At 38.7% G+C, this 25,310-nt stretch overlaps 2 protein-coding genes across 4 annotated transcripts in view; one reads left to right on the plus strand and one right to left on the minus strand.

Moving 5' to 3' along the window:
- Ddc (aromatic-L-amino-acid decarboxylase) overlaps positions 1–6,674 on the plus strand; it is a 62,734-nt gene extending 56,060 nt beyond the window's left edge. For both annotated transcript variants that reach the window (XM_083138524.1, XM_083138516.1), the window contains exons 11-12: positions 4,187–4,387; positions 6,206–6,674. In XM_083138524.1, the coding sequence (XP_082994650.1) occupies positions 4,187–4,387; positions 6,206–6,412 (408 nt within the window). In that variant the 3' untranslated portion in view covers positions 6,413–6,674. The remainder of the gene's footprint in view (positions 1–4,186; positions 4,388–6,205) is intronic.
- Positions 6,675–9,185: 2,511 nt separating this feature from the next.
- LOC146001230 (uncharacterized) overlaps positions 9,186–25,310 on the minus strand; it is a 33,106-nt gene continuing 16,981 nt past the window's right edge. The window contains exon 3 of one of the 2 annotated variants that reach the window (XM_083138537.1): positions 9,186–10,581. In XM_083138537.1, coding sequence (XP_082994663.1) covers positions 9,264–10,581 — 1,318 coding nt within the window. In that variant the 3' untranslated portion in view covers positions 9,186–9,263. Of the gene's footprint in view, positions 10,582–19,124; positions 20,564–25,310 lie in introns of those variants that run through there. The other variant, XM_083138545.1, reaches the window with a different exon arrangement.

Here is a 25,310-nt window from a genome sequence, read left to right on the forward strand (position 1 = left end):
ATTTTGAGCATGTGTTGCAAGCTTACAGGCAAGAATGGTGTGTGCAATGACGTGGTCCGAACCCACGTCATTGCACACCTTTCTTATCTCTTAGTCTAATAATAACAAAATTAACAGATCTCTACCCAGTGGCATCTGTAGTGTCCCTTTGGAATAAGAGTATTTTGCCTACTTATTCACTTTTGCTGTTTCCCTTGTACTGTTTTTTTTTCTTCATTTCATTTTCTCAGCGTTAATATCTTTCGAACACACTGAATTCTCGCTGTCAGTCATTGAATCTCTTAATTTCAATTGGTTTTAAATCTCTCTTCCCCTCCCCCAATCTCTCTACCTCTGTCAGTGTGTCTTTCTCTCTCTCTCCTCCTCCTCTCTCTGTCTTCCCATATATTATACTGAATCTGTTGTCAGTAGTTTCTCTCATCTTAATTTCCATATTCTCTTCTGGCTTCATATTTCTACTTTTCTCCTATCTTAAACATTTTATTACCTCTGATGTTTGTATATCCTATTAAGGATACCACTTATCAGATGGTGTCGCTGTTCCTTCAGATTCAGTGACTATACATTTGATTTTGTACTTGCCACTTGAAAATCATCAGAATGGGTTAAATTTATTCTGAAATATAAATAATATTTAATGTACTACAGGGTGTTCCATTTACAACGCAACCCAGAGTTGGGGATAGTACAACTTTTGAACCGGAAGTGGTATACATATAATCCTTATACCAAATTGAAGCCTTGTTCATGCATATATTTTAAAACCGGGGGAACAATGATTGGATTTTATTAGTGTCCACGCAGTGTTGCCAGATGTAACGAGAAGTGTAAATGAAATTGTTTACAAAGCATGAAAAATGGCACATAACACAGATGTACGGACATGCTGTCGATAATTTTCAGTTTGGTTAGGTGGATTAGCTCGGCATTTATGGCAATGAAAAAAGAAATGTTCATTTCTACCGATAGAAAATCGGACGAGGCGTCTTTAGGGGGAACTAGGAAAATCGTTGTTTTTGGAAATTAAGACTGTGCATTGGTAACACTGCTGGTGTTTCAGTGCCACAAACTTGTTTCGAAACTGCATACATCATGCAATTACTAAAAAGAAAGAAAAGAAACTTGGAAATTTTCATAAAAATAGTTTTACTTGCATGCACCTGGCAACTATGCGATGCATCAGGAATGGAACACGACTGGCCTTAACTGTTTTATTCCAATCGGGGGAAAATGTAATCTCATTCCATGGTTGCCAGGTGCATGTAAGTAACACTATCTTCATGAAAATTTCAAAGTTTATCCCCAACTCCGCTTGCGTTGTCAATGGAACACCCAGTACTATCCTTTTCAACAAACTACTTTAGAAAAATATCTTGTGTGATCACTGATCAAGTAGTTCCTTCAAGCAATAACATTTATATTGAAACAAATTTATAATTATACACCATATTTAATAAATTTCATCAAATTTACAGAACAGAAGTGACATAATATGCTACAAAATTTTCATGTAACACAAATCTTCAAAACATTTTAGCGCGAATATCTAGTAGCAAAGAGATAACAAGCAAATGTTTTACCATAGAATATTTACGAAAAATAATTTAAAAAATAGAATTATATGTAAATCATGCTCCTAAAACGCCCATTGCATTTTATGGTTGAACAAGTTTCCCAAATTTCGGGGAACGATTCTCCTTTGCCATTCTTCGTTGAACGAGCTTCCCAACTTTCGGTGGGACTGTTGTCCTGGCATTTCGTGGTTGAACGAGCTTCCCAACTTTCGGTGGGACGGTTGTCCTGGCATTTCGTGGTTGAACGAGCTTCCCAACTTTCGGTGGGACGGTTGTCCTGGCATTTCGTGGTTGAACGAGCTTCCCAACTTTCGAATGGACGGTTGTCTTCGCATTTCGTCGTTGAACGAGCTTCCCAACTTTCGATGGGACGATTGACCTTGCATTTTATCTTTGAACCAGCTTCCCAACTTTTGTCCTTTTTCTGTTGCCAATGAATTCTCTGTTAATATTATAAATATTTAAGTTCTTTGTAATCGTTGTTTATTTATATCTTTATTATCATACTTTGTACTTATTTTTGGAATTACCGGGGGAATGTACTTTTCTGCATTCATAATGTATCTGTAGATAGAAAACTTTACTGGTCGCCATTTTGCAGAAATTGCTTCCTGGAGGGCGTTGACGCAAGTACACGTTATAAATGAGAGGCACACAAATCCTTGGTAACTTTCCTGATAGATTAGAGCTGTAACATTAGTTGTTTCATCATGAACTTCATCAAACCTCGACAATTATTTTGAAAAGTCCTATCAATATGCACAACTATGATTATATTTACTTTAAACAACAATTGTAAGAAATGTCCCTATGAATTTAATAAATAAAATCCACTCTAACAATATGAAACCAATCATGTAAAGAAATTATTTAATAACACATCAAAGCTAAACAAATGTTAAGTAGCACGTGCGTCTTAAGCTCACTTACTCCACAGCTAAGTGTTCGGAGCAATAACGACTAGAGTATCTTGATCATTCCTCTTCTGCAGTTGAAGGAATGTTAGTAATATTAAATAGATCAATTCAGTCAGACTTAAGAGTTCAATTTATAACTTCAATTTAGCACTAGAATGGACGATTAACTTGAATTATTTTCATTGATTCCTTGTATACTGTTATCATGGAACTTCTCATAGTTACTTAATTCAATTCCCAAGGACAGTTAACTCCATTCTTCTCTGAACTGATGTTGATCTAAAAAAATTGTGGTGAACAATCGTAAATAATATATTTCATCTGAAAAAAATTCTAATGAACAGTGCAATGCTACTAGGTAGACTTGAATTAATATCTGTCACCAGCATGCAAACAAAATAGTACGAATTTTCACCGATATTACTAATAATTAGAAAATGGAAGATAAGTAGGTCGGAGTTTTCTGGTTAAAAAAGAGCTAGAATTGCGTTTAAGGCACACCCACAATATATTCCATTAGCATCAAACTGTTAAATCGATATTTTAGAGCTTATATATTTTTGGTCATAATGATGAATTACTCTAGTTTATATTGAAATAAACTTATTGTATGTATCGGTATACCAGAAATTGCTATTGCAAAAGTTTCTGAATAATGACTTGTTTAATTGTTTCAACTTCATATGAAAGATATGTGTGGCACATTATTTTGATATATCATCCTAATCTCATATTTATAACTTCAATTGTTTGAAATATCAAAAATTAAATAGAAATTTCTTCTATTCCTTACCTTGCGTAAACAGATTATGAAGATTATTTATCACAATAAGCTACTAAATTTCTCAGTTGACTAAAGTATATATATATTTCTATCTCTAGCATTTTCTGAGTAATAATTATAGACTAGACTGCTTTCGGATGTTGCCTAGAAGAGAAATGATCGACAACAATGTAGACGAACTTGTTTCGCAACAAATAGTAATTCTCAGGGTTTTAATCGAATTTCATGATTTGCAGTTGATGGTTTGGTGGATTTAAATGTATAGCTTGTGAAGGGCGCTGTAAGGTACGTAATTCAGCATGAAAGTGCAAGCTCAGCCATGCCTTTTTATAATTACGATGTGACGTCATCAGTGATAGGCGAAGCAAGTTCTATATCCCTTTAACTAGATTTTATCTGTGCCTATTTCCTCATATACTATTATGATGACAAGAGTTCAATTTATTTATTCTCTTGGTATGATTTGCACTTGCTATATTCTCAATATAGCGTTGGAGTTTGTACACGTGTACATTTTGTATTATAAAAACATAATTTAACATAACATTTATGCGTTATATTTCAATTATTACACTCTATTCACATACGTTAGTAATACCACGCGTTCAAACTAAGTTAATTTTTAATTCGTTTAACATACACTTGAGACTGTGAAGCTGATTTCATGATGCGATCCGTGACGTATCACTGATGATGACGCTGCATGTAAACAGACCATGCATGTGAGAAGATATTCAATCAGCAGCTCCTCTTGCTTCTGATTATTCGTCCATGAGAATATTTCTGGGGGTTCAATTTATATCTTCTCTACAACGTTAACAATGCAGAATGTCAAGAAATACCTGCCTAAACATATACTAGATAAGGAGTTAATGTATAAACTTACCTGGTTTTCATGCCTTTCTTCCCAGCACTGGCAGATTCCCCTCGGCAGGAGGTTTCGCTCTCTGAAGATGTGGTTCGTCTTTAGGTTGTACGGCGTGAAGGGACTCCAGGAGTACATCCGGCACCAGATTGCCCTCGCACACGAATTCGAGAACCTTGTACGCACCGACGACAGATTCGAGATCGTTGCTGAGGTTATCATGGGTCTTGTCTGCTTCAGGCTTAAGGTAAGTTAGCTAAGCTAAGTGGTGCCTGCAGTTTCTAGAGCTTGATGTTTAGTTGTACTCTTGAATTTCTTTACAATTTTCATAAGCTTTCAAAATCTGCAATTAGTTTTTAACCTGAAGTTAAGTTTCAATTTTTTTACCCATTGTTTGGCATTAAAGTTAAGCTTTCAAATGTGATAATGATAAAACAAGTTGTAAGGTAATAGTCCACAGGAACCGATACACTTGGTTTTTAAGGTACTTTTTTGGATAATATTCTCAGCTCTTTTATTTAGTTTGGTTTCCATTAGTTAGTAAATATATTGAAAGTTTAGAACTGTTAAATTTTATGTTCGTGTAATCTATTGCAGTTGCCACCAAATCTTGGCGTATTCTTGACTTTTGTTATTTTAAAACCTACGCTCTCTTTTATCTCTATCGCATACTCCGAAGTCCATTTGTAAAATGTGTTTCAAATTGTGTTTCTGGCTTTTCTCTATACTAGACACTACATCGTAACGTTGTGGTACATATCAGTGCCTATTCTACATATTTATTATAATTTTCATTTCTAGAGGATTAAAACCTCCAATTAACAGAATACGTAGGCTGCTCTGATTCATTTGATTTATTTTTTGATGATTTATTTACTTCGCACTTTTGTCATTTTTGGCTAATCGCGAAGATGAGTATGAGTACGAGTGATGATATTATGAAATAGATGAAGGGACACTCGCGAAGACGCCCAGGCCAGGATTCGAACCCAGGACAAATTATATGCGAATACACACAATCACATCTAACATATGAGAACATGTAGAGCTGGGGGTATATGTGCTACTTATATGCATATATTAGGCAAGAAGTTAACATTAATATCGTCGTTGGATACGAAATATTTGAATTTATCCCAGAGGGTCAAATATATGCAGTAATTTAAATTATTGTGAATATAGTCTGAATGCATCTCCCCCCTCCCCTCAACTCTTGCATATTTAACATACAACTCTACATGTACAAAACTAATTGTTCTGTACAGTGTTTCTGAAGAAACTGTGTAGAATTTCGTTGGTCAACATGAAAACATTTCAGCTTATTTGACCTTTGGCTTCCTGGGGAGTTTCGTGAACGGTTGTCTGTAAGAATGACATAACCCGAGGTGCAACAGCTCTGGTGGGCTAATGCCTACTGTCGCCCTTACTCCCACATGCCTCAGCAGAGGTGGGCGATCATCCGACCAGTTGCAGGGTAACGTGTGGTCAGCACGACGAACCCTCGGCCATTGCTGTTTGTAAAATTATTTTCGAATTAAACCTGAGAAATATATTCAAAATAAGATTCTTATTGTACGGTGACCGGCAATAAAAATGGGACACATAGATCCTGAAATACTCGCTTCCCTGCTAGGCGTTATGTGTGTTGCCTAACTCGACGGGGATGGTAGAAATTGTCATTGAAATTTTCTTATTATAATGCACATAGTTAGGCAACACTCACAGCTCCTACCAGCAAGCGAATATTTCAGGATTTTGTCTCATTTTTACTGCCGGTGAGTGTACATTATTTTCAATGATGACATTTAATTCATCAGATACTGAATGTTCTATTTTCACAATAACTCCCTTAAGGGGACAGACAAGTGGTCCAACGGTCATTTGTAAGAATCTTTTTTTTTAATTATGAGGGGGGGGCGGTGTTTCATAACCTGCCATCAAACATCTTGTATCCGACGACAGCATTAAACATATTTAATATATTTTTCAAATATTTTATATTTAATGCATATCAGCTAGATACCCCTATCTAATATAACTGATGTGCTATTTTTTACGTCCATAGGGCTCCAATGAAAGGAACGAGATTATGTTGAAGAGGATTAACAACAATGGGAAGATCCATCTGGTTCCATCAAAGATTGGCAACACTTACTTCCTCCGCTTCGCTGTCTGCTCTCGCTACACTGAATCCAACGACGTGAAATACGCCTGGAACGAAATCCAGTCTCTGGCAGAGGACGTTTTGCACGAAGCCGAACCGGGTAAATGATTGAGGGCCATCTGGAAGAGAGGGTGCGACGTGATGTCGTGCCCTCAGTCCTAGATGGCAACGGCGAGGAAAGTTGATGGAACCAATAATTTATTTGCTTTGTGAATATTTTTAAAACAACCCACAGACTGTTAAGTATTAATGTTCCTGTATGACACCATTGTTTATATTTTAGTTGCCAGGAAAGATACTGTGTAATAAATGTCACTCTATAAATATGTATAATATATAATCATAAAAATATATCTATTCTGGCTCAAAATATTGTTTTAATATATTTCTGGTCTTCATAAAGATAAAACCCAAATCTCTTCTCTACAAGGGCAGATAACTTCGTCACAGATTGTAAGCGCCAATTTTCATGAATGTCTCTTGACTGCATTAACTGCATTAAATAATATTCTTCCTGATGGTTTACTAAAATCTTATCTCAACATTTTTGTGGTTATGATGCAGGGTGGCCAAAAAAAGGTAACCGAACATAAGGTAACGGTTCTACATTTCGGTTACCATTTTTAGGCCACCCTGTATTTAACGTCAACTAACCTCAAAGCTAGTTTTTAATTTTTTTGACAGCGCTACTCAATGTCACTTTCCAACAAGTAAGAGCATTTTAAGTGAATATTACTTTCTTTTACTGAAGATTTCCCGTTGAAGTCCAGCTTCTTGATTCATTTGGTTCAATTCCTATTGCGAGCAGTTTTTACTAATTTGAAGTTTCAAAGCACAGTATATCACTGACTTTTTGAATTTCCTTTCAGGGTAGGTTTTGAGTTTGCTGTCAGAGCCCTGTTTTTGGCTTCGTATTTTTCTTACCGAACAGTTTTTCTTCGCACGTTTTTATTTCCCTTTTATTGGGTATACTTTTCACCCTTTTTATTCTCCTTGTATGTACTCTTATTTTTCCCTTTAGTTCTCTTGTCTGCTCATTTTTAGTTGCTTTTGGAGGTCTTCGTTTTTCGCAATTTTATTTTTTTCCTTGATTTTTGTCTTTCTCGCTCTTCTCAGTTTGCCGACAGATGGCAAAAACTTTCATTTTCTTCATCGTAGGACATATGATATAAATCTGATAACTTATTTGATCTGTAATTATAAACATGAACAGTAAGCAGCGTTGACTTGTCATTCTTTCAAAATTTTCAAATAGATTCAAATGTTGTGTATATTTATGTATAAATACAGTTTTTCTCGCAGTGATATAATTGAAGTACTTCAGTTTATTAATGAACAAAACTAATATAAATGCACAATTGTTCTAATTCTGGTGGTGGTAGTGTTTTACTTTCTTCAGTTAAGAGTTTTGAAATCCTAGTTTCACAAACATAAACGTAAGAACAAATTGAAATCTGATATCGTCAGACATTCTGAATCTCCTGCTGGGAAAAGCTGCAAACCAATAAAATGCTGCAAATAGGTTCTGGTGAAGATGGAGCGTTCCGTTCCAAGTTTTGTTCACTGAACTCTAAATTTTAACGTTCTCCTGAATATAACCACTAGTGTAGAATAATCTATGGCCTTCTTAGGATTCTCTTGCGGGAGGTTGAGACTTTATTTTGTAGTCGGCTCTTTAATTTGCCATTTTTCCTGTATTTACAGTTACTTCTTTTTTAATTTCTTAGGAATACTGGAAGAAATTGATGGTTTCGAAACCGAAATTCGGAAAAGGATTATTTCACATACCATTGCTTGTGTATAAATGCAATTCCTTGTTTTTTGTATATTTTCGTCGTTTAAGAATCGTACGAAAGATGAGGAGGAATGATTATAATGAACTGATCAAGATTCGCTTGCAAGGAACACTCACGCTCAGGCCGGGACTCGAATCCGGTGTCTTCTCGATAGCAAAATCGTTGATTTTTCCTCTCGTGACGCTTAGCTACAGAAGCAGGTATAAAAAGTGAAGGTGAGGGGTGATCGAGGCAGGAGGCTTCGTCGATCGCGTTCGTGCAGCATGCAGGCGGAAAGCTCGCACAGAACGGGAGAGCTCTCTGACCTCCAAGGTGCAAGCGAGTTACCAAAGTCTGATTTAAAGGTATAGTTGCGTTACGAATGATGGAGAGTTCCGTTCTAAGTTTTGTTCACTGAACTCTAAATTTTACGTTCTCCTGAATATAAACACTAGTGTGGACGTCGTTGGACAAATAGTAGTGCACCTGCTGCAATTTGCTGATAGTCTTCCGGATGGTCTATTGATAACGCTGTTTACTCGTAATCTAGAGATCATGGCTGAGTTGTTAACGTATAGGAACCCATGAATTCTACTGGGTTCAGTGACAGGACCGGAACCTTTTCTCTCGCACACCTTAAATTCGGTCCGAGTTGCGTATATTTTTATTTCCATGCGGAACTTGGACCTATTTAAATTAATCCGGAAAAAAAGGTTCCTGGACCGTATTTAAATTGAAACCGAAAAAAAGGTTCTTGGAACGAATTGAAATACTGTTAACATAAAATGGGTCTGTACGGTCCAGAACCCATTTACGCAAGGTAATTTTCTCTCCTGAACCGGAATTGAATTTATTTAAAATTCCTGGAACTTTAATAACCTTGGATCGTGGGTTCAATACTGGCGCAGGCACATTGCACAGCGGTTCAGCCTGAGTTGCCCTGAGCATGAAATTAACTTAAACTATGACAAACGAACAACTTACTACTATCAAGAAACAAGAAAATGACGTTCGAATAGAAAACGCGTGTCAATACTAGCAACTTCAGCCCTAAAGCACAATCTATTAACTTAATGTTGAAAATTATATTGCTACTGGTGCCAGCTTTCAATTTTATTGTAAATGCCTGAAATTGACAAGTAGGTAGGTTTGTAACTACTCTTGTGATTTGGAATTTCGTGGTTCTATGCTTTCTTTGAACAGACTTTGGGGCATGGACACGAAGCATCGATCGGTCCGAAAGCCATGTCCAGGATTCTATCAGCTTCTCGAAGGCCACTCAGCCTGGCGCCTTGTATGGTACCGAAGAAGGAGGAGCACGTGGCTTCCCCTGCGAACAACACTATCGGATCTTCTTCAGGCACCGGAGTGCGCAGGCACGCTAGGTGCTCGGCGCGAGTGTCCGTCCCGTAGTAGGAGTTCACCCCGAGGAAGAAAGGGTTCTTGCACCAGCTGCTGCGGGTGATGTTCTTTGGACACGGAAGACTCGGGTCTCCGCTAAACTCCCTCATGAGTCGCACGACGTCCTGAACAATTTCCAGGCAGCTCATCTTCTCCATTTCCTCAGCTTCGTGACCTCCAACAAGCGCCATTATCACGTGCTTGTTCTCCGGCAGCTCCTCGAAGCAGGATATTCCCTTCGTCCAGTGATCCCTGTCATCAAGTTCCTCCTTGGACCAAGCAAGTTTCATGCTGTGCTCGCCGTGGACCCAGAACGGTTTCTCGTACTCCAAGAAGACCTTGTTCATCCTACCGAAACCCATGCAGCTGATGGCGTCCATCTTGTCTGGAGGTAAGACTGGCGAGAAGAAATAGTCCGCGTGCAGCTTGAGAAATCCTAAAGGTATCGTGACTATGACGTAGTCGGTGCAGTACTCCGACCCGTCGCAGCATGTCACTTTGGCTCTGGGTTCGTCACTTTTGCCCTTCTCGTAGTTGACGCAGCTTACGACCTTCTTGTATTGTACGGAGTTCTGTGGAAGTCCGTGCACAAGAGGCGACAAAATTGACGACATCGGAGCGGGAACTTGGACCGTACCTCCCGGAAGAAACACATGCGATCCGTACATCCCCGCGTTCACCAGTTTCATGTCATCCCAGCAGAAACATCTTAGTTTGTTGAGTATCCCGTAGAACGCCCTGCCAGCATCATCTCGCTCCACACAAGGAAACTTCTGTATTTCCTCCTTGATGCGTTTGTCAAAGAAACAATACAGGGGCTCTCCCATACCTTCACCTAACCCGAACAGGTCTATAGCACCCTCGTAGATCTTGTGGAAGCACTCCTGCACCTTCCTAGCAACGGGGGCGTCCAAGGGGCGGCCGTCGGACGTGAGAAAGGAGCCCTTGAACTGGTCAGTCCTCTCAACAGGCGGCTGGAAAAGTCCTTGCTGCACCGCCAGATTGAAGGCGGCGTTTGTCGCCGACGCTCCCATCACGAACTGGGCACCGAGCTCTACCATGCTATCTCCGAACCGCTTGGAGTGAATTCTTCCACCATATCTGCAATGGAATATATGTAATAGTTACCGTCATCCGGCTGTCCGGTCACTAGTGTAATGCAGTAGTTCCTAAACACTTACTGTTGATCTGATCGCAATAGCAGACACAAGAGTATTGTTTGGGTTTCATTTTCCATGCAAACATGAAACACAAGCCCGATTCAGCGATGCATGACGTCACAAAACAACCCAACCTAACGTACTAAAAACAAATAGTAATAGCACAGAACAACTGGACTAATAGTGTATTTTAATTAACTGTGCAACCTAGCTATTACCTATTTTGGGGGCAGGTATAAACTACGTTGTAGCAAACCTGATATCATTAATGAAAAGTCGTACCTGGCGTTCCAAGTTTGCGTGAGCAGGAAAATTGTTTTTTTCAACTTTGCAAACCTTGCAGTTTGTAGTTAAGATATCCCGGGTTTGATACCCTGTGGATGCACGTAACGATTCAGATCCCACTTTAAACTGTAGGCCCAATGCAGATTATTAGCCTTTCTGTGTATAGAGCGAACTTAAAAACAAACTCAACAACAAGACGTTTTTCTTTGCAGCAACTCGTAACTAAATTAATAGCATACCTCTTCGTTCACTTAAGTATACTTTCATTTAAATATAATTCTGAAAAGTTAAAAGCCATACAGCGGTATTGTGTGGATTGCCTCGCTGCAGCGTAAAATATTACACTATGATGGTTAAATGATCTTAAAACCCAGAAGCAATGACTTAACAATGCGGCAGAAAATGTATGAAGTATTAATTTGAACATAGAAAACTAAGTTTGTGCCAACAATTATTTCAAGTGTTTATAATTCTTCCTAGTGGGGGCGATTAGGGGAAGGGGCAGTTGCCACATTTTTTGCCACGTTCGCCCTTGCACTACACTAAACCTTATCGGAAAGTAAACTGCCCTTGCCCTCCACTATTTTGCATCTTCCCCCTCCCCTCTCCCAGTTTTGGAACCCAATCGCCGCCACTGATTCTTCCTCATTGTAGCGATTAACTACGAGTGTAGAAAAACGACGAGAAATGGCCGAAATATAAATTGAAATTTACTTGTCTTAGTAAAGGATGCGTAAAACTTACATAATTACGTGAATATCCCCCTCCCCGAAAATACGTGCATGCACACACAAAAGCAAAATCTTCAAATGTAGAGATCTCAGATATGTGGTCCTTTTCTGTGGCTTTTCTGGTACTTCATACTGTAACATGTTTTTTATTGCTTTCTTTACTATAAAGATCTACCAAGGTCCATGGAAATCTTCTACGAAGTTGAGCTGTTTTGTTCTCCTTGAAATGCCCACGTGATATTATTTTTCGTCATACAATATCGGTTCGCTACCGACTAATCGGCTCGCCTGTTTCTTACCCACTTTGACTGTGCACGTGAGGATTAAATGTAGGAGCTTTAGCGCTTCCCAAGTGTGTCTTCGTGTTCTACGTCATTATTTCACATTTTCTGGATATTGTGCAAGTGTTGCTGTGAGCTCGTGCGGTACTGTTTGAAGGTAATTCTGCGTGGACCGTCCCAGCCTTTCATTTAAGGTAAGTGCTTTATCTTCCTTTGTTCAAGTTATGTACACATTTAATCCGAACGATTATCATGCTACGTTCTTCCTTGGTTGCGAATTCGGGTTTTAAATGAGAACTTATACAATTATAACTTCTTGCCCATCAAAACTTTGGAACTGTGTTGACAATTGAAATGCCATTGCACACGACTAATTTTCTGTTGTTAAAAAATTGTTGCATTTTCTGCCTCTGTTGAAAACACTATTTCCGTATCGTTAAATCTAACTCTTTACAACGGTAGCTGCAAGACTCAAAGAACAGGATACTGAATAGTAAGTTAAGTAGCATCACATCTGTCTGTTATTTTTTATTGATGATTCTCTAAAATTTGGAGTGGATATTTTTTCGTTTGGCTAGGTACCGTTTTGCTTGAATCAGAGCTGACTTTAGGAGCATGATATTTGTACGCCTCAAATTAGGTGAATGTAATAAAAAAAATACCGATGTAAAAATAAGCTAAAGGAAGAATTGCGATGCGACAGTTTTGGCACTCCATATTTTTGTTTGGTAATTTTTCACATGGATGTTTCACGGTAAGCATTTATCTCAAACATGACACGAAATGTGAACTTGCTAGTAGCAACCCTCGTTGCTTACATTCAACGTTATCATTGGTAGGTCGCAGAGGCGCAACCACGAATTCTTGTCTGGGAGGGGGGGGGCAGGTACCAAGATAAACTTACCAATAATAATAATTATTATTATTTTAAATAATAATGCTAATAATAGTATTGTTATTATTATATTGTTATTATTGATTTGCTTTATTTTACTTCGCTTGTTGTGCCACGTTTGGCAAATTTGGGGATGAGTGATATGATGAAACATCCATGGCCAAGCCGGGATACGAACCCGGGACCAACATTATTATTAGTAGTAGTAGTAGGCTAGTAGTAGTAGTACCAAAGACGTTATTACCCTCGTGAATTATGCAAAAGGGGGTAGAAATTGGTGCTAAAGCATTTGTGTTCGAACAAACGATTTGAATTATATTTTCAACACGTTCAATTTCACATTAATAATTGAAAAGAAGCACACAAACTATTTTTGAAAGACAGAAAATGCTTGATAAATGCATTCCAAATATAATTATTTTTACATTAACATGTATAACTTTCATGCACGATATATGTTTCACATATACCTATGTAACATGGAGCGATGTGGACACTTGTGTACGTATTCGAAGTTTCATTGATACATACCATACGAGTATAATACATTACACAATCAATTCATCTACGAGGGTCACTATTTATATATTGAGCCTTGGCAACACTGATTGAAGTTAGGCGCGATTTGACGTTTGCACGGAATCGTCTGGCATTATTGACCATAACGTACTTCAAATGTTTTGTCAATAGCTTCATTTGTGTTGTTTATGTTGCCTTGGAGATTGCGCGACAACAATAAAATGGAATTAACTCGTGAACATTTTCGTGCGATGATTTTTTACGATTTTCGACGTGGATTATCAAGACAAGAGTGCATCGATCAACTTACTTCCACATTTGGCCATGAAGCCCCATCCTTTGCCACTGTGAAACGCTGGTATAACGAATTTAATCGTGGCCGCCATTCACTCACCGACGAGATTCGCGAAGGTCGTCCAAAATCAGTTGTTGTTCAAGAAAACATTGATGCTGTGCAAAACCTAATACTGCAAGATCGTCATGTGACCTACTGTGAGATTGAGGCAACCATAGGCATTAGTTCCACCAGCGTATATAAAATATTACATGATCATTTAGCTGTGAGAAAGGTATGTTCTCGTTGGATCCCACACAATTTGACAAAAACTCAAAAAGACGCTCGCGTCAATTGGTGCAAACAAATGCTCAATAAATACAATCGTTGTGCATCAAAAGACGTATATAAGATTGTAACAGGTGACGAATCATGGATATATGCATATGAGCCGAAACGTAAACAGCAGTCGACTGTATGGGTGTTTCAAGATGAACCCAATCCAATCGGTCAAATACAGAAAACAAACAAACGCCGTCGGATCATTCTTCATCAAGACAATGCCAGCTGTCACACATCTCGTCTAACAACCGACTTTATGAACAGTCAAAAAATCGAATTGATTGGTCATCCGCCGTACAGTTCTGATTTGGCACCCAATGACTTCTTCTTGTTCCAAATGTCAAGAATAAATTGGGTGGACAACGATTTTCGTCGGCGGAAGACGCCGTTGATGCGTTCAAAAACCATATTATGGAGGTGTCTCAAGAAGATTGGAAAAACTGCTTTGACAAATGGTTCGAACGAATGCAAAAGTGTATTGACCATAAAGGAGAATACTTCGAAAAATAATAAAGCAGTTTTCAATGCCAAATTCCTGTTTTTTCATTGTTAGGCTCAAAATATAAATAGTGACCCTTGTATCTCACAATAAACTAACTAAATTTACAAGGCATTACAGAGAACAATGATATATTGCGAGCGAAGCAAGTAAGAACATTTTTGGATCCAATTCTTTTGCAGGCTGAAATCAATATTGGTTTAATAGGGTGCAAATAATTTCACGGGACGCCAATGCATTCTCTCTTTTTATAACTTTTGTGCCTCCCCGATGGTGTAGAGGTAACATCGTCGCCTTGTGATCAAGGGATACCGGGTTCTATACCCGGTGGAGGCACATGGCACAGTGGTTCGGATCCCACTTTAAACTGTAGGTCCAGTCCCGATTATTCTTTCTGTGCGTAAAGTGGACTTAAAACCACAAATCAATCGATCAATTTTACAGATTATTTTCATTTAGATCGATCGGCACCCAGCAACCGGTCTGAGCTTAATAAGATTAAGAAAAGCAGGCAATGCGAGCGAAGCGAGGAAGAAAATTTTACGAAAAGTGTTTTTATTTGCATAAAATTTGAAGTTGTGAGCGGTGATCGCTCCCTGCAGGTACTTGGACGTCAATGTTTGCCCCACTTGCCTCCCTAGAACTCATTTCCGACCAAGGTTAGGGGCAATGCCCCCCCCCCCCCTATGGTTGCGCCACTAGGTTTCGACAAAATATATCAGGTTCACCAGCAACACAGTTACAATATCACGAAGTTGCAATTATTACACTTTTATCCACATACAAACTTAATTTTCGCATATTCAGCGTGGATGCGATGTATGTATCCCTGCACCGACCTCATAACTACTAAGAAGGAACAGCCTTGTATCTCGTGCGAGAAGTTATGAGAAAGGTGTAAATGTGGTCCGTCTCTCGTGAGTTTATTTTAGTTGTGATCGAATAACTGCAGTATTTATTTAATAAATACGTAATCAGTGTCTTAAAAATTTGTATCTATTATTGTAGTGGAAAATTTCCACCAGGTGAAGAATGTATTTTTAATTGTCAATTAACGTAAAATAATATGTGGTAGAAAAGGGTTAGCGTGTACTTCAGAACGATTTAACAAAAAAATTAAAAGTTTCGTAAATTTACAGAATGATGCAATAAAACCAAAAGGTAAAAATTTGTTTAAAATCTACTTTTATACTCTGATAAGGTAATAAGGACCACACGTGCAGTTTCAACTGTGTTACCAGAGGAATTGAACCTAAACTGCTTGATTACGAGGCAAGTAAAAAAAGGATTTCCTAGAATACGAAATTCTCTTGATGATGATGATAATTATCAGTTTGTACTTGATTTGCAAAAAGATTATATAAATTCACAAATTAAAAAAAATCCAGGGCGTTTCAAAATTACCAGAGCTTCGAATTCAATATTAGTTGCATACCCTCTCTGATAGCGTAGTTGGTAATGCTGTCGCATGTATTCTAGTGGTAGCTAAGTTGTGCATAGTGGTTCGGATTCAAATTTATTCAATCGTAATTAACTTTATTGCGCATACAATGAATTGAAAGCAAATGTGACTATAACAGTTTTTTCATTATTTCTATTTCGGTTAATTTTCAAAGGTTTCGGTTATACTCAATGAATGTTGAAATGGATGCTGGGGCAAAAACAATGCTCAACCAAGGGTTCGAGCCAGGGGGTTCTGACTTCATAGCGCGTTATGCTGATCTCTCCGCTAATGGGGCAGTGCCAATAACTGATATAAGTAACTAATCTTTCCTCGCTTACTTTTAAAAATGAGTTTTTGGAGAATGGAATTAGATTTGCCATTCCTCCTAGTAATTCCAATTTGGAGCCGGCATCCGTGGCGGAGTTGTTACAACAGGAGTCCAGGGTTAGAATCCCGCCCTGGATATGGGTGTTCTTTGTGGGTGTCCATTCATCAGTTTCATTCTTATCTCTCATCCTCGTCGTCGAGATTAGCCAAAGCGGCAGAAAAGCGACGCTAAATAAAAATAAAAACCAGTCCCTATTTGGAATCTGTGTTAATTCAAAGGAAGTTGCTTGCTGTAAGACTTGCCTCATTGTGTTGATGTCTCAACTCAACATAGCTAACAAACTTATCTTTCTCTGCATGCTATCAGTTTTCTATTTTTGCATTGTTTCGACAAAGCAGTGGTTCGCAAGATGTGCTTGAGCAATTACTGCTTTCACTTCCCAAATTCAGTTTTTACTTTCAGTAGTGATAATAAAGACACGTGATAACACGATCACAAAGAAAGCCGATGTGACCAGTCCAGGACTCGAGCCCGGAACCTTCGCCCAACCGTTGAAGCTTTCAAATAGGTGTTTGTTTTATCTAACGTCTTTGCTAATCGCGAGGATGAGGATGAATGGCGCGAAAATTAATTTGGTGAATGGACGATGACAACAGCTTAAGGACATGAAACGAAACACAAGTCTCATAGTGGATTATGCTGCCTGTGAGTCCAGACGCCATAGCCTCGTTAGCCCGTCTCCTATTACACGCGAACGTTTCGTTCTGTTTGTTTCTCGCTAATTTAATCAATTTATCCTCGTCGTTGCGACTAGTATCAGACCGACGTTTATGAACCAAAAAAAGCATAGGAAGAACTGATGAGGTTTTTACATTCAAAAGCTAGTCAAAATGCAAATTAAAACAATCCTGTAATAACACATTAAAAACTCAAAATTGACACTCAAAATAAATACTATTATATGTATATATGGTTTGATTGATTGATTTGGTATTTTAAGTTCACTTTATGCACAGTAAGGCTAATCGGGGCTGGACCTACAGTTTAAAGTGGGATCCGAACAACTATGTGCCTCCACCGAGTATCGAACCCGGGACCACTTGATTACAAGGCAGTGACGATACCACTGCGCCATCGGGGACACCCACATATGTATATCTGGTTCAGAAATATTACCAAGCCATGTTAGTTAATTAACTGAGTAGACGATACGAACTTTAAAATACCATTGTCTTTGAGTATATGATAAGGAAGAATGAAAACTTGTGATAACCATTTGCAAATATACAAGTTGCTGTAGCATACCATTTTAGTACAGAGAGAACCACAGGTTTTGTAACAATCTGCCATCTATGAATACAACTCATTTGACATTAATTAGATTCTGCAAGCACCACAAAGTACTCTCATCTGCACTTCAAAATATAATTGGAACTTGTAAATAATATATAACATAATATTCCGTTGAAATTTATGAAATAAAGGAAACGCTGATGTAAGTAATTAATGGTAAGATAAGAGTCCGCCAAGTATTCGTACATAGATTCACATTTTATTTTTAATTATTTTTTGCAAATGTTCGACAGCTGTCATCTGTCAGAGAAACTTTAAGAACTGTGGAGGCAATGGAGAGAAATGACTATGAACAATAAGAATGTAGTTTGGGGTTTAACGTGTAATATAACGCTAAATTTGCGAGATCATAGAAATTACTAATTACTTTGCTTATTATGTCCAAGGAGGTTAACAAAGGCACCATTAACTTGGAAATTTTATTAAACCTGCAAATTTGAGGTGGCAAGTGAATTTAATCAAAATCGCTCAATTCTTATTCAGTTTTGACGAAATTGTGTAGCTACTAAAATGATGAACTGCACAACGTTAACTTCGTTACTTATACTGTTATTTAAAAAAAACAAGATGGAAAAGTTATATATCGATTTCTCTAGCGTCAACATGCCAAATAAATGAGCAGATCATTTTGGTAAATGTCAGTGTTAATGTTTTCAGTTCCACACAAACTTCAAAGTTATTCCAACATGTTTTCTTCTATTGTAGTAATGTCATTGTAAATACTTCTTAAGTAACCCCTCAGTACTCTTGAAAAGTTGAATTCCTGTATCTGTCTGAGTGAAAACATTCATACAGGATATAATGAATATTTGCACGATATTGAACAACAGAAATAAAACTGTAAATAGGATTTGGATTCCAGTACGAATGGAGATAACGAAATAGAAAACATATGACTAAAGATAATGCAGATTAAAGTTCGAACTTTGCGCTAGAGTTCCAACGAATATGGTCTCATAAGTGATATCAATCATTTTCCTTCAAAGCCATTAAACAATACTTGCATACATGGGATTCTTCAAAGTTCATAAACTTGTTACAGCCTTCTAAAATATTACATATTTATAAGTCACTATCAAGCACGTAATAGGTAGGAATAAATACTAGTTATTCAATATCTGGTTAAGAAATTGTACACGCTATACTGAGCAAATATGTTTCTAGTTTCGCTCGTATTAAGAAAATAAATACAAACAGCAAATTGGAATCTGTTCCTTGTCCAGCATTATAGATTTTTAGGAGTTATACTGTACATTAGGCTATCACAGCTATGATTCTATAGAGTAAAATGACGCATATTGATTGTGTATTTATCGTGTAAATATTATATAAAAAGTGTCGACACTATTCTGGTAAAGCACTGGTTACTTTCGATGTGTCATTTATTAGTAGATTCAACTCGCATTTCGTTGGAAAGATATTAATTGCGAAATCATAATTGTATAATTCACACTATATTTGCATTTAGATGTAAAGGCATTCTTCAACCTAATTGGCAGTAATATAGTTAAAAACGCAGGTTTACATCGAAGGTGTTCTTTATTTGATGTCTTGGTGGATGTGGGTATTTGGTATTTGATAACTAGGTTCCAAATACCATCAAATTACATAGTATTACGTGGAAGCTATGAAGATATTTTACAATAGATGCGGATTTATGCGGCTAATTTTTCTTGCACTTGGCAGGGCAAGGTTGTGCAGGACCAAGCGCTTTATCCAGAATTCTATCGGCCTCTCGGAGACCACTCAGCCTCGCTCCGTGCACGGTGGCGTTGTGCGACGCGCAGGTCGCTTCCCCAGCGAACAAGATGATTGGGTCGTCTTCGTCGGGAACGGGACACGCGAGCTGTTCCTGATGCTCCACGCGGGACTCCAACGCCAGATAGCTGATGGTGCCGCAGTAGTAAGGGTTGTTGCACCAGCTGCTCCTGAGGACGTTCTTGGGACAAGGGATGCTTGGGTCGCCGCTGAACTGCCGCATGGTCTTGACGACATCCGCGACGAGCTCGTAGCAAGTGAGCCTCTCCATCCTCTCGGCTTCCGGCCCGGCGACCATCGCCATCACGACACGCTTGCTGGTGGACACCTCCTCGAAGCAGCACAGCCCTTTGGTCCAGTGCGACCTGTCCGCGAGCTCGTCCTCCGACCAGCCCAACTTCATGCTAAACTCTCCCGGAATCCAAAACGGTCTGTCGTACTCCAAGTAGATCTTGTTGAACTTTCCGTAACCTAGGCACTCTATCGCTTCCAGCTTTGCCGTGGGGAGCGGAGGCATGAAAAAGTACTCCCCGTGCTTCTTGAGGAACCCCAAGGGTGTCGAGACTATAACGTAGTCGGCTGTGTACTCGGCACCGTCGCAGCAGTTCACGACGGCCCTCTGTCCTGCGGCACCGGCACATCCCCAACGAACGCAGTTGACGATCTTGTTGTAGAGGATGCAGCTCTGCGGAAGACCTCTTATGAGAGGCGATAAGATCGACGCAAACGCTAACGGGATCTGAATGGTGCCTCCTGGGAGGTAGAACTGCGATCCGAAAAGCCCCGCACTGATAACACTGAGATCATCCCCGGCCATGAACCGCAACTTGTTCGCCAAGCTGAAGAATGCCCTGGACGCATCATCCTGATGCTTGCAGGGGTAGTTCTTCACCTCTTCCTTGATTCTCTTCTCCATGAAACAGCGCAGGGACTCCGTAGGGACCGGCTCCAGCATGAACAAGTCCAACGCTTCCTGTTTGATCTGGTTAAACATCTTGCTCACCTGCGCCGTGACCCTCGCGTTCAACGGGCGACCGGAGGAATTGACGAAGAAGCCCTGGGAGCGATCGCCAGTCGCCAAGGGAGACTTGAGCACCCCTTCCTGGGCGGCGAGGTTGAAGGCAGGGTTGGATATGGAAGCACCGACTAGAAACTGAGCACCCAGTTCAGCCACACCATCGCCGAACCACTTTGAGTAAATTCTTCCGCCAGATCTGTAACAAAATATAGTCCCTGCTAAGCTAACAGCACAGCTTCTTATCACCTACGCAGTATACTTCAGGAAACTTTATCACCACAAAAGCAAAGAATTATAATGGAAAATGAACGTCGAAAAATCAAAATCTATAACTGTAGAACTGCTCAAACATTGAAACAAAGTACTACCTGAAGATAATAAATTTACGTTGCATTCCCTGGCTGATTTGATCTATCAAAGACAGGTCTCAGCAATACTTTGTTCTAGATACATGCTATCTGTAATTTTTGTTAGCTTCATATATGAGTGCCCAAAATGTCATGTGAATACAAAAAAATCTTTGCTTATAATGGTATATCTGTACTTCTACTTCTTTGAAAATCTATTGCATTTCTAGTGATGCCCAATGTAACAAATATAGTAGGACTTTTTAAGAAAAATAGTAAAATGTATCCTCTCGCCAACCTGAGACAAAACCAGAGCAAATCTTGGCCTAAAGGAGGCAAATAATCCATATCAGGCGATAATTCAAAGTTCCCGTTTGAAGTTTAAGAGAGCGAAGTAAGCTATTTCGAATTAAGTTCAAGTACGTGTAGAATCCACTTTGTGAAAGCTGAAATATTGAATGTAAGCAATTTCTTCTTAGTGGAACAAAGAGGAAAATATGATTGTAAAAAGAAACAGAACACCGGATCATATTTTCAAAGAAGTAGAACAGAACTATCCTAAAGTAGTACATGATAAATATTATATATATATATAATATTTCCAGTTTTTATAAACAATTCACGGCATAGATATGTATCCTTCAATATTAAGTGTTTAGACTACGAAATTTAGGCTATGTATTTTTATCGTAGTTTATCCACTTTCCAACAATATCGAAATTAACTATTGTTTACAAAATATTGGTTTACTAACAGTGACGAATAAAATGTATTTGCACGGAAATAAATATTCTGGAAGGGTAATGAAAGATAAGGGAGTCAGTTATTTATATTAATATATTCGTGAAAACATACTGGCAAATATAGAGAAGCACTACATAAAGTATGGGATAGAATATTCGTCTTGACATTGACAAATGAAGGGTAAGGGGGAAAACAAGAAATGTCACAAAACCAGTTTTTGGAGAAAACGACATTTTAATCCTAATCTTTCCTATGTTCTTTCCCAGTACCTCAAATATTCGATCGTTCTTTACACGCACATTTCTCATTTCATTCCAGTGGTTTTTGTACAGTTGTTTAGTACCAGTTCCAACCAACAGAATGAGCTGTAAACCTCAAAATCGAAAAAAATGGACATTTGTTTTTTCCCCTTACCTTTCATAATGTTAAAATAACTTGCCTCCAGATGCTAAAATGGTTCTAACTACCGATACAGGCAAAGAAAGTTCAGAATTCACGTAAGTTCATCTGGAATTTGTAAGAGTTCCGTTCGTTCAGCATTATTGGGACAAAAGTTTCAGTATTGCAACATCGCATAGGTTAAATACAAGATATCACAAGAACGAGAAATTACATGAATTTATTACGAGTACTCACTTCTCTTCATTCACATAACGATATTTCTACAGACCATTCCCTGACATTCGCTACGAGACTCGGCGGCAAGCTGCCCGGTGTCAGCGCTTGTCTTTCCCGGTGAACGGGGTCCGCGACAGTCGCACGCTACAGTCTGTTTTTTTCGCTCTCCCTGCCTTCGCTCTCTTTCCATTTCTGTTGACGTTGCAGACTGACGCCAGTATAATCCTCCCTCGGAAGTTGTGTTGTGTCGTGTCCGTGTGTTGAAGATTGTGGCTTAATATGGCACCACAAAAATTTACATTACAACAAGAGATTTATCTTGTCGAGTGTTACTTCGGGAAGAGGAATTGTGGAGAAGCAACGACGTTTTGTACGAAATTTCCTGGTATTCCCGTTCCACATAGGACCACTATATTAAACCTCGTAAAAGAGTTTAGAGTAACAGGGTCAGTTCTGAATAAAAGTGGAAAGAAAAACCCACGTGTACTTACTGAGGAAAAACTCGATGAGATAGGACAAAGGTTAGAACAGTCTCCTCGGAAATCTATCCGCCGCCTCTCACAAGAAACGGGTGTTTCAAAAACAACAGAATTTAGAACCGCTAAAATTCTTAAATCTAAACATAAAAAATAAAAATAAAAATCTAAAAAATAAACTATACAAAGACAATTCTTACACCATCCGTGAGTTAAAAGAGAGTATTGTACGAGAAATCGGGAGAATTACACATAGACGTGTAATTCTATACACGTATTCTATACAAGTAGACGAACTTGCACGTGTAAATGCCAATTTCCTTCGGAGATGCCAGGAATGTGTTGCAGCAGAGGGACATCATTTTCAACACCTTCTGCAGTCAAGGTTAGTACACAATATGAAAACTGTAATTTTAATAGCCGACTCTAGCGACTGTCGCGGACCCGTTCACCGGGAAGTATAAGATCTGACGCCGGGCCGCTTGCCGCCGAGTCTCGTAGCGAATGTCAGGGAATGCTCTGTATATATCATCATTGATAATAATATAATGTTAAAGAGGGTGTAAACTTATTGGATAAAAATGTACAGAATATGCTGCGGGATAATTTCGTGAAAGTTGGGTGTATTCATTGTCATTCCAATATTTACTCACATAATATACAGGGTAGAGTGTAACTTGTAATTTGACAAATCGAAATATCGCGAGAAATATGCATCGAACGAAAGTATAATAGTATTGTGGGCGCAAGTCACCTACGCTACAATGGGTACCCTTGAGTGAATATAGCACCCAAAACGACTTTCCACAAAAGCAGCTATAATTTTACGTAGTTAGGTTAGGATTGTTAGGTTTGGTACTGATAGTTATTTTCGGCGTGTTCTCTCGCTATTTAAGTATACATACAAATAGTTTTTACTAACAAAAAGCGGTGAAAATACTTCGAAATTGCAGGTTTTAACTTACGTGTGCCATTTTTTGGTATCAAATATCTCCGTTATTTGTGCTTTCCTAACGCTGGAATCAGTTTTACATTACATAAAACATTGAAGTCTGTTGATTAAAAAAAAAATCGGCGTAATTCTCGAGGGGGTACAGTGGGTAAACGGTCTCCTACAATGAACCCACCCCGCCACGTCGAATTCGAATCTGCAATAAAAATTAGGGGTTCCCTTTTAACATTTTAAGATTGCCCCTACCCCCACACCCCCGGAGGTGGCGGGGTGGGTTCTAGGTGACTTTCCCCAACAATACTATTATACTTTCATATGGATTTTTTTGTCGTTCGATGCATATTTCTCGCGATATTTCGATTTGTCAAGTTACATGGAACACCCTGTAGATTCGTTCATGTCAGTGGTGACTGTTTAAAACTCACTACCGTGCTAAAGCAAGTTACTCAATTTGTTAAAATAAAGAAAAAGAAGGAGAAAAACTTCATGAGACTCAAAAATTCCCAGCAACGCCATCTCTTTTTCTTCTTTGCACGCTCTCGTTGTTCAACGAATACCGTTCGAGTGGCTTCATCGGCCGTTTTTCCCGCCTTGAGCATGTTTGCGTCAAACCTATGGCTTGTGTTACAACGAGATATTTTTATGTCGTTCCTACACGTTCTGCAGGCTATTAGTGCACATTTGAGTAATGCTTGTATTGTGTCATATATACGAGAAGAGAAGCTGTAAAATTTGAAGCAAGCTTGACAATACCGTTTTGCCTTTAATCTATTTTGGTAATAAGTTGTAAAAATTGCAACTATGAAACTATAATCCATGCATTTCTGGCATCTGAAAGTAGTTTCTTCAATGAAATTATATGTGGGGGGGGGAAGGAATCATTGTAAATTCAAGAAAGAACACCATCACCTGTAACACGCATTTTTGGTTCATGTGGAATAAAAATGTATTTCTGCCTCGAAACAAAACATAAAAATTATTACTTATTTATTGAGTTGGTGTTTTAAGTCCACTTTATGCACAGTAAGGCTAATCGGGACTGGACCTACAGTTTAAAGTGGGATCCGAACCACTGTGTGTCTCCACCGGGTATCGAACCCGGGATCCCTTGTACAAGGCGACGACGCTACACTGTGCCGGGGAGGCCCGGAATAGGAAGACGTTTGGAAAACTGCCGATTCCGTCAACTTGTATTTTGTGAGTTCGCCTCTAATATCCACAATCTCATATGTGAAATATAAGAAAATTAAAAGGTTAGGAATAAACACGTAGCCTTCAACATCGAATCCGGGACACCATGATTACTAGCATTTTGCCATGGCCGAGACACTTTCAATGTTTCATAAGGAGATGAATGATGACACTCACAAAGCACGCCCCTTATCACTACCCTAATAATGAGATAATTTGAAAATGATAGATGACGAGAAAATTCTCAGGTTGAGTTGACACACAAAAGGTATTCAATAGATGTTGAAATGAGCTATTAGATATATTAAGGTACCTAATGTCCAATGATTATAGATCCATTATTTGTCGTCTATAATATACGTACAAGGAAAGGGATCAGATGAGAAGAGTTCAGGGCGATAGTCGATAGTTGAAGATATTGTAGTGACCCTAGGGGCGAGAGTTGTATCTTTAATCTGAATCTGAACCGTACAATCAAACCTTTCCATTAGTATTAATTTCAAGATATTTATCAGTGAAATCCAAGTTTCTACCAAAGTTTGACAACTGTCTCTCTCTGTGTGTTTATTTTCTCTCCCTCCTCCTGTCTCTCTATTGCCCTCTCTCCCCTTTCTC

Source organism: Lepisma saccharinum, chromosome 1 (genome assembly GCF_977018435.1).
Source record: "Lepisma saccharinum chromosome 1, izLepSacc3.1, whole genome shotgun sequence".
Taxonomy (NCBI): Eukaryota; Metazoa; Arthropoda; class Insecta; order Zygentoma; family Lepismatidae; genus Lepisma; species Lepisma saccharinum.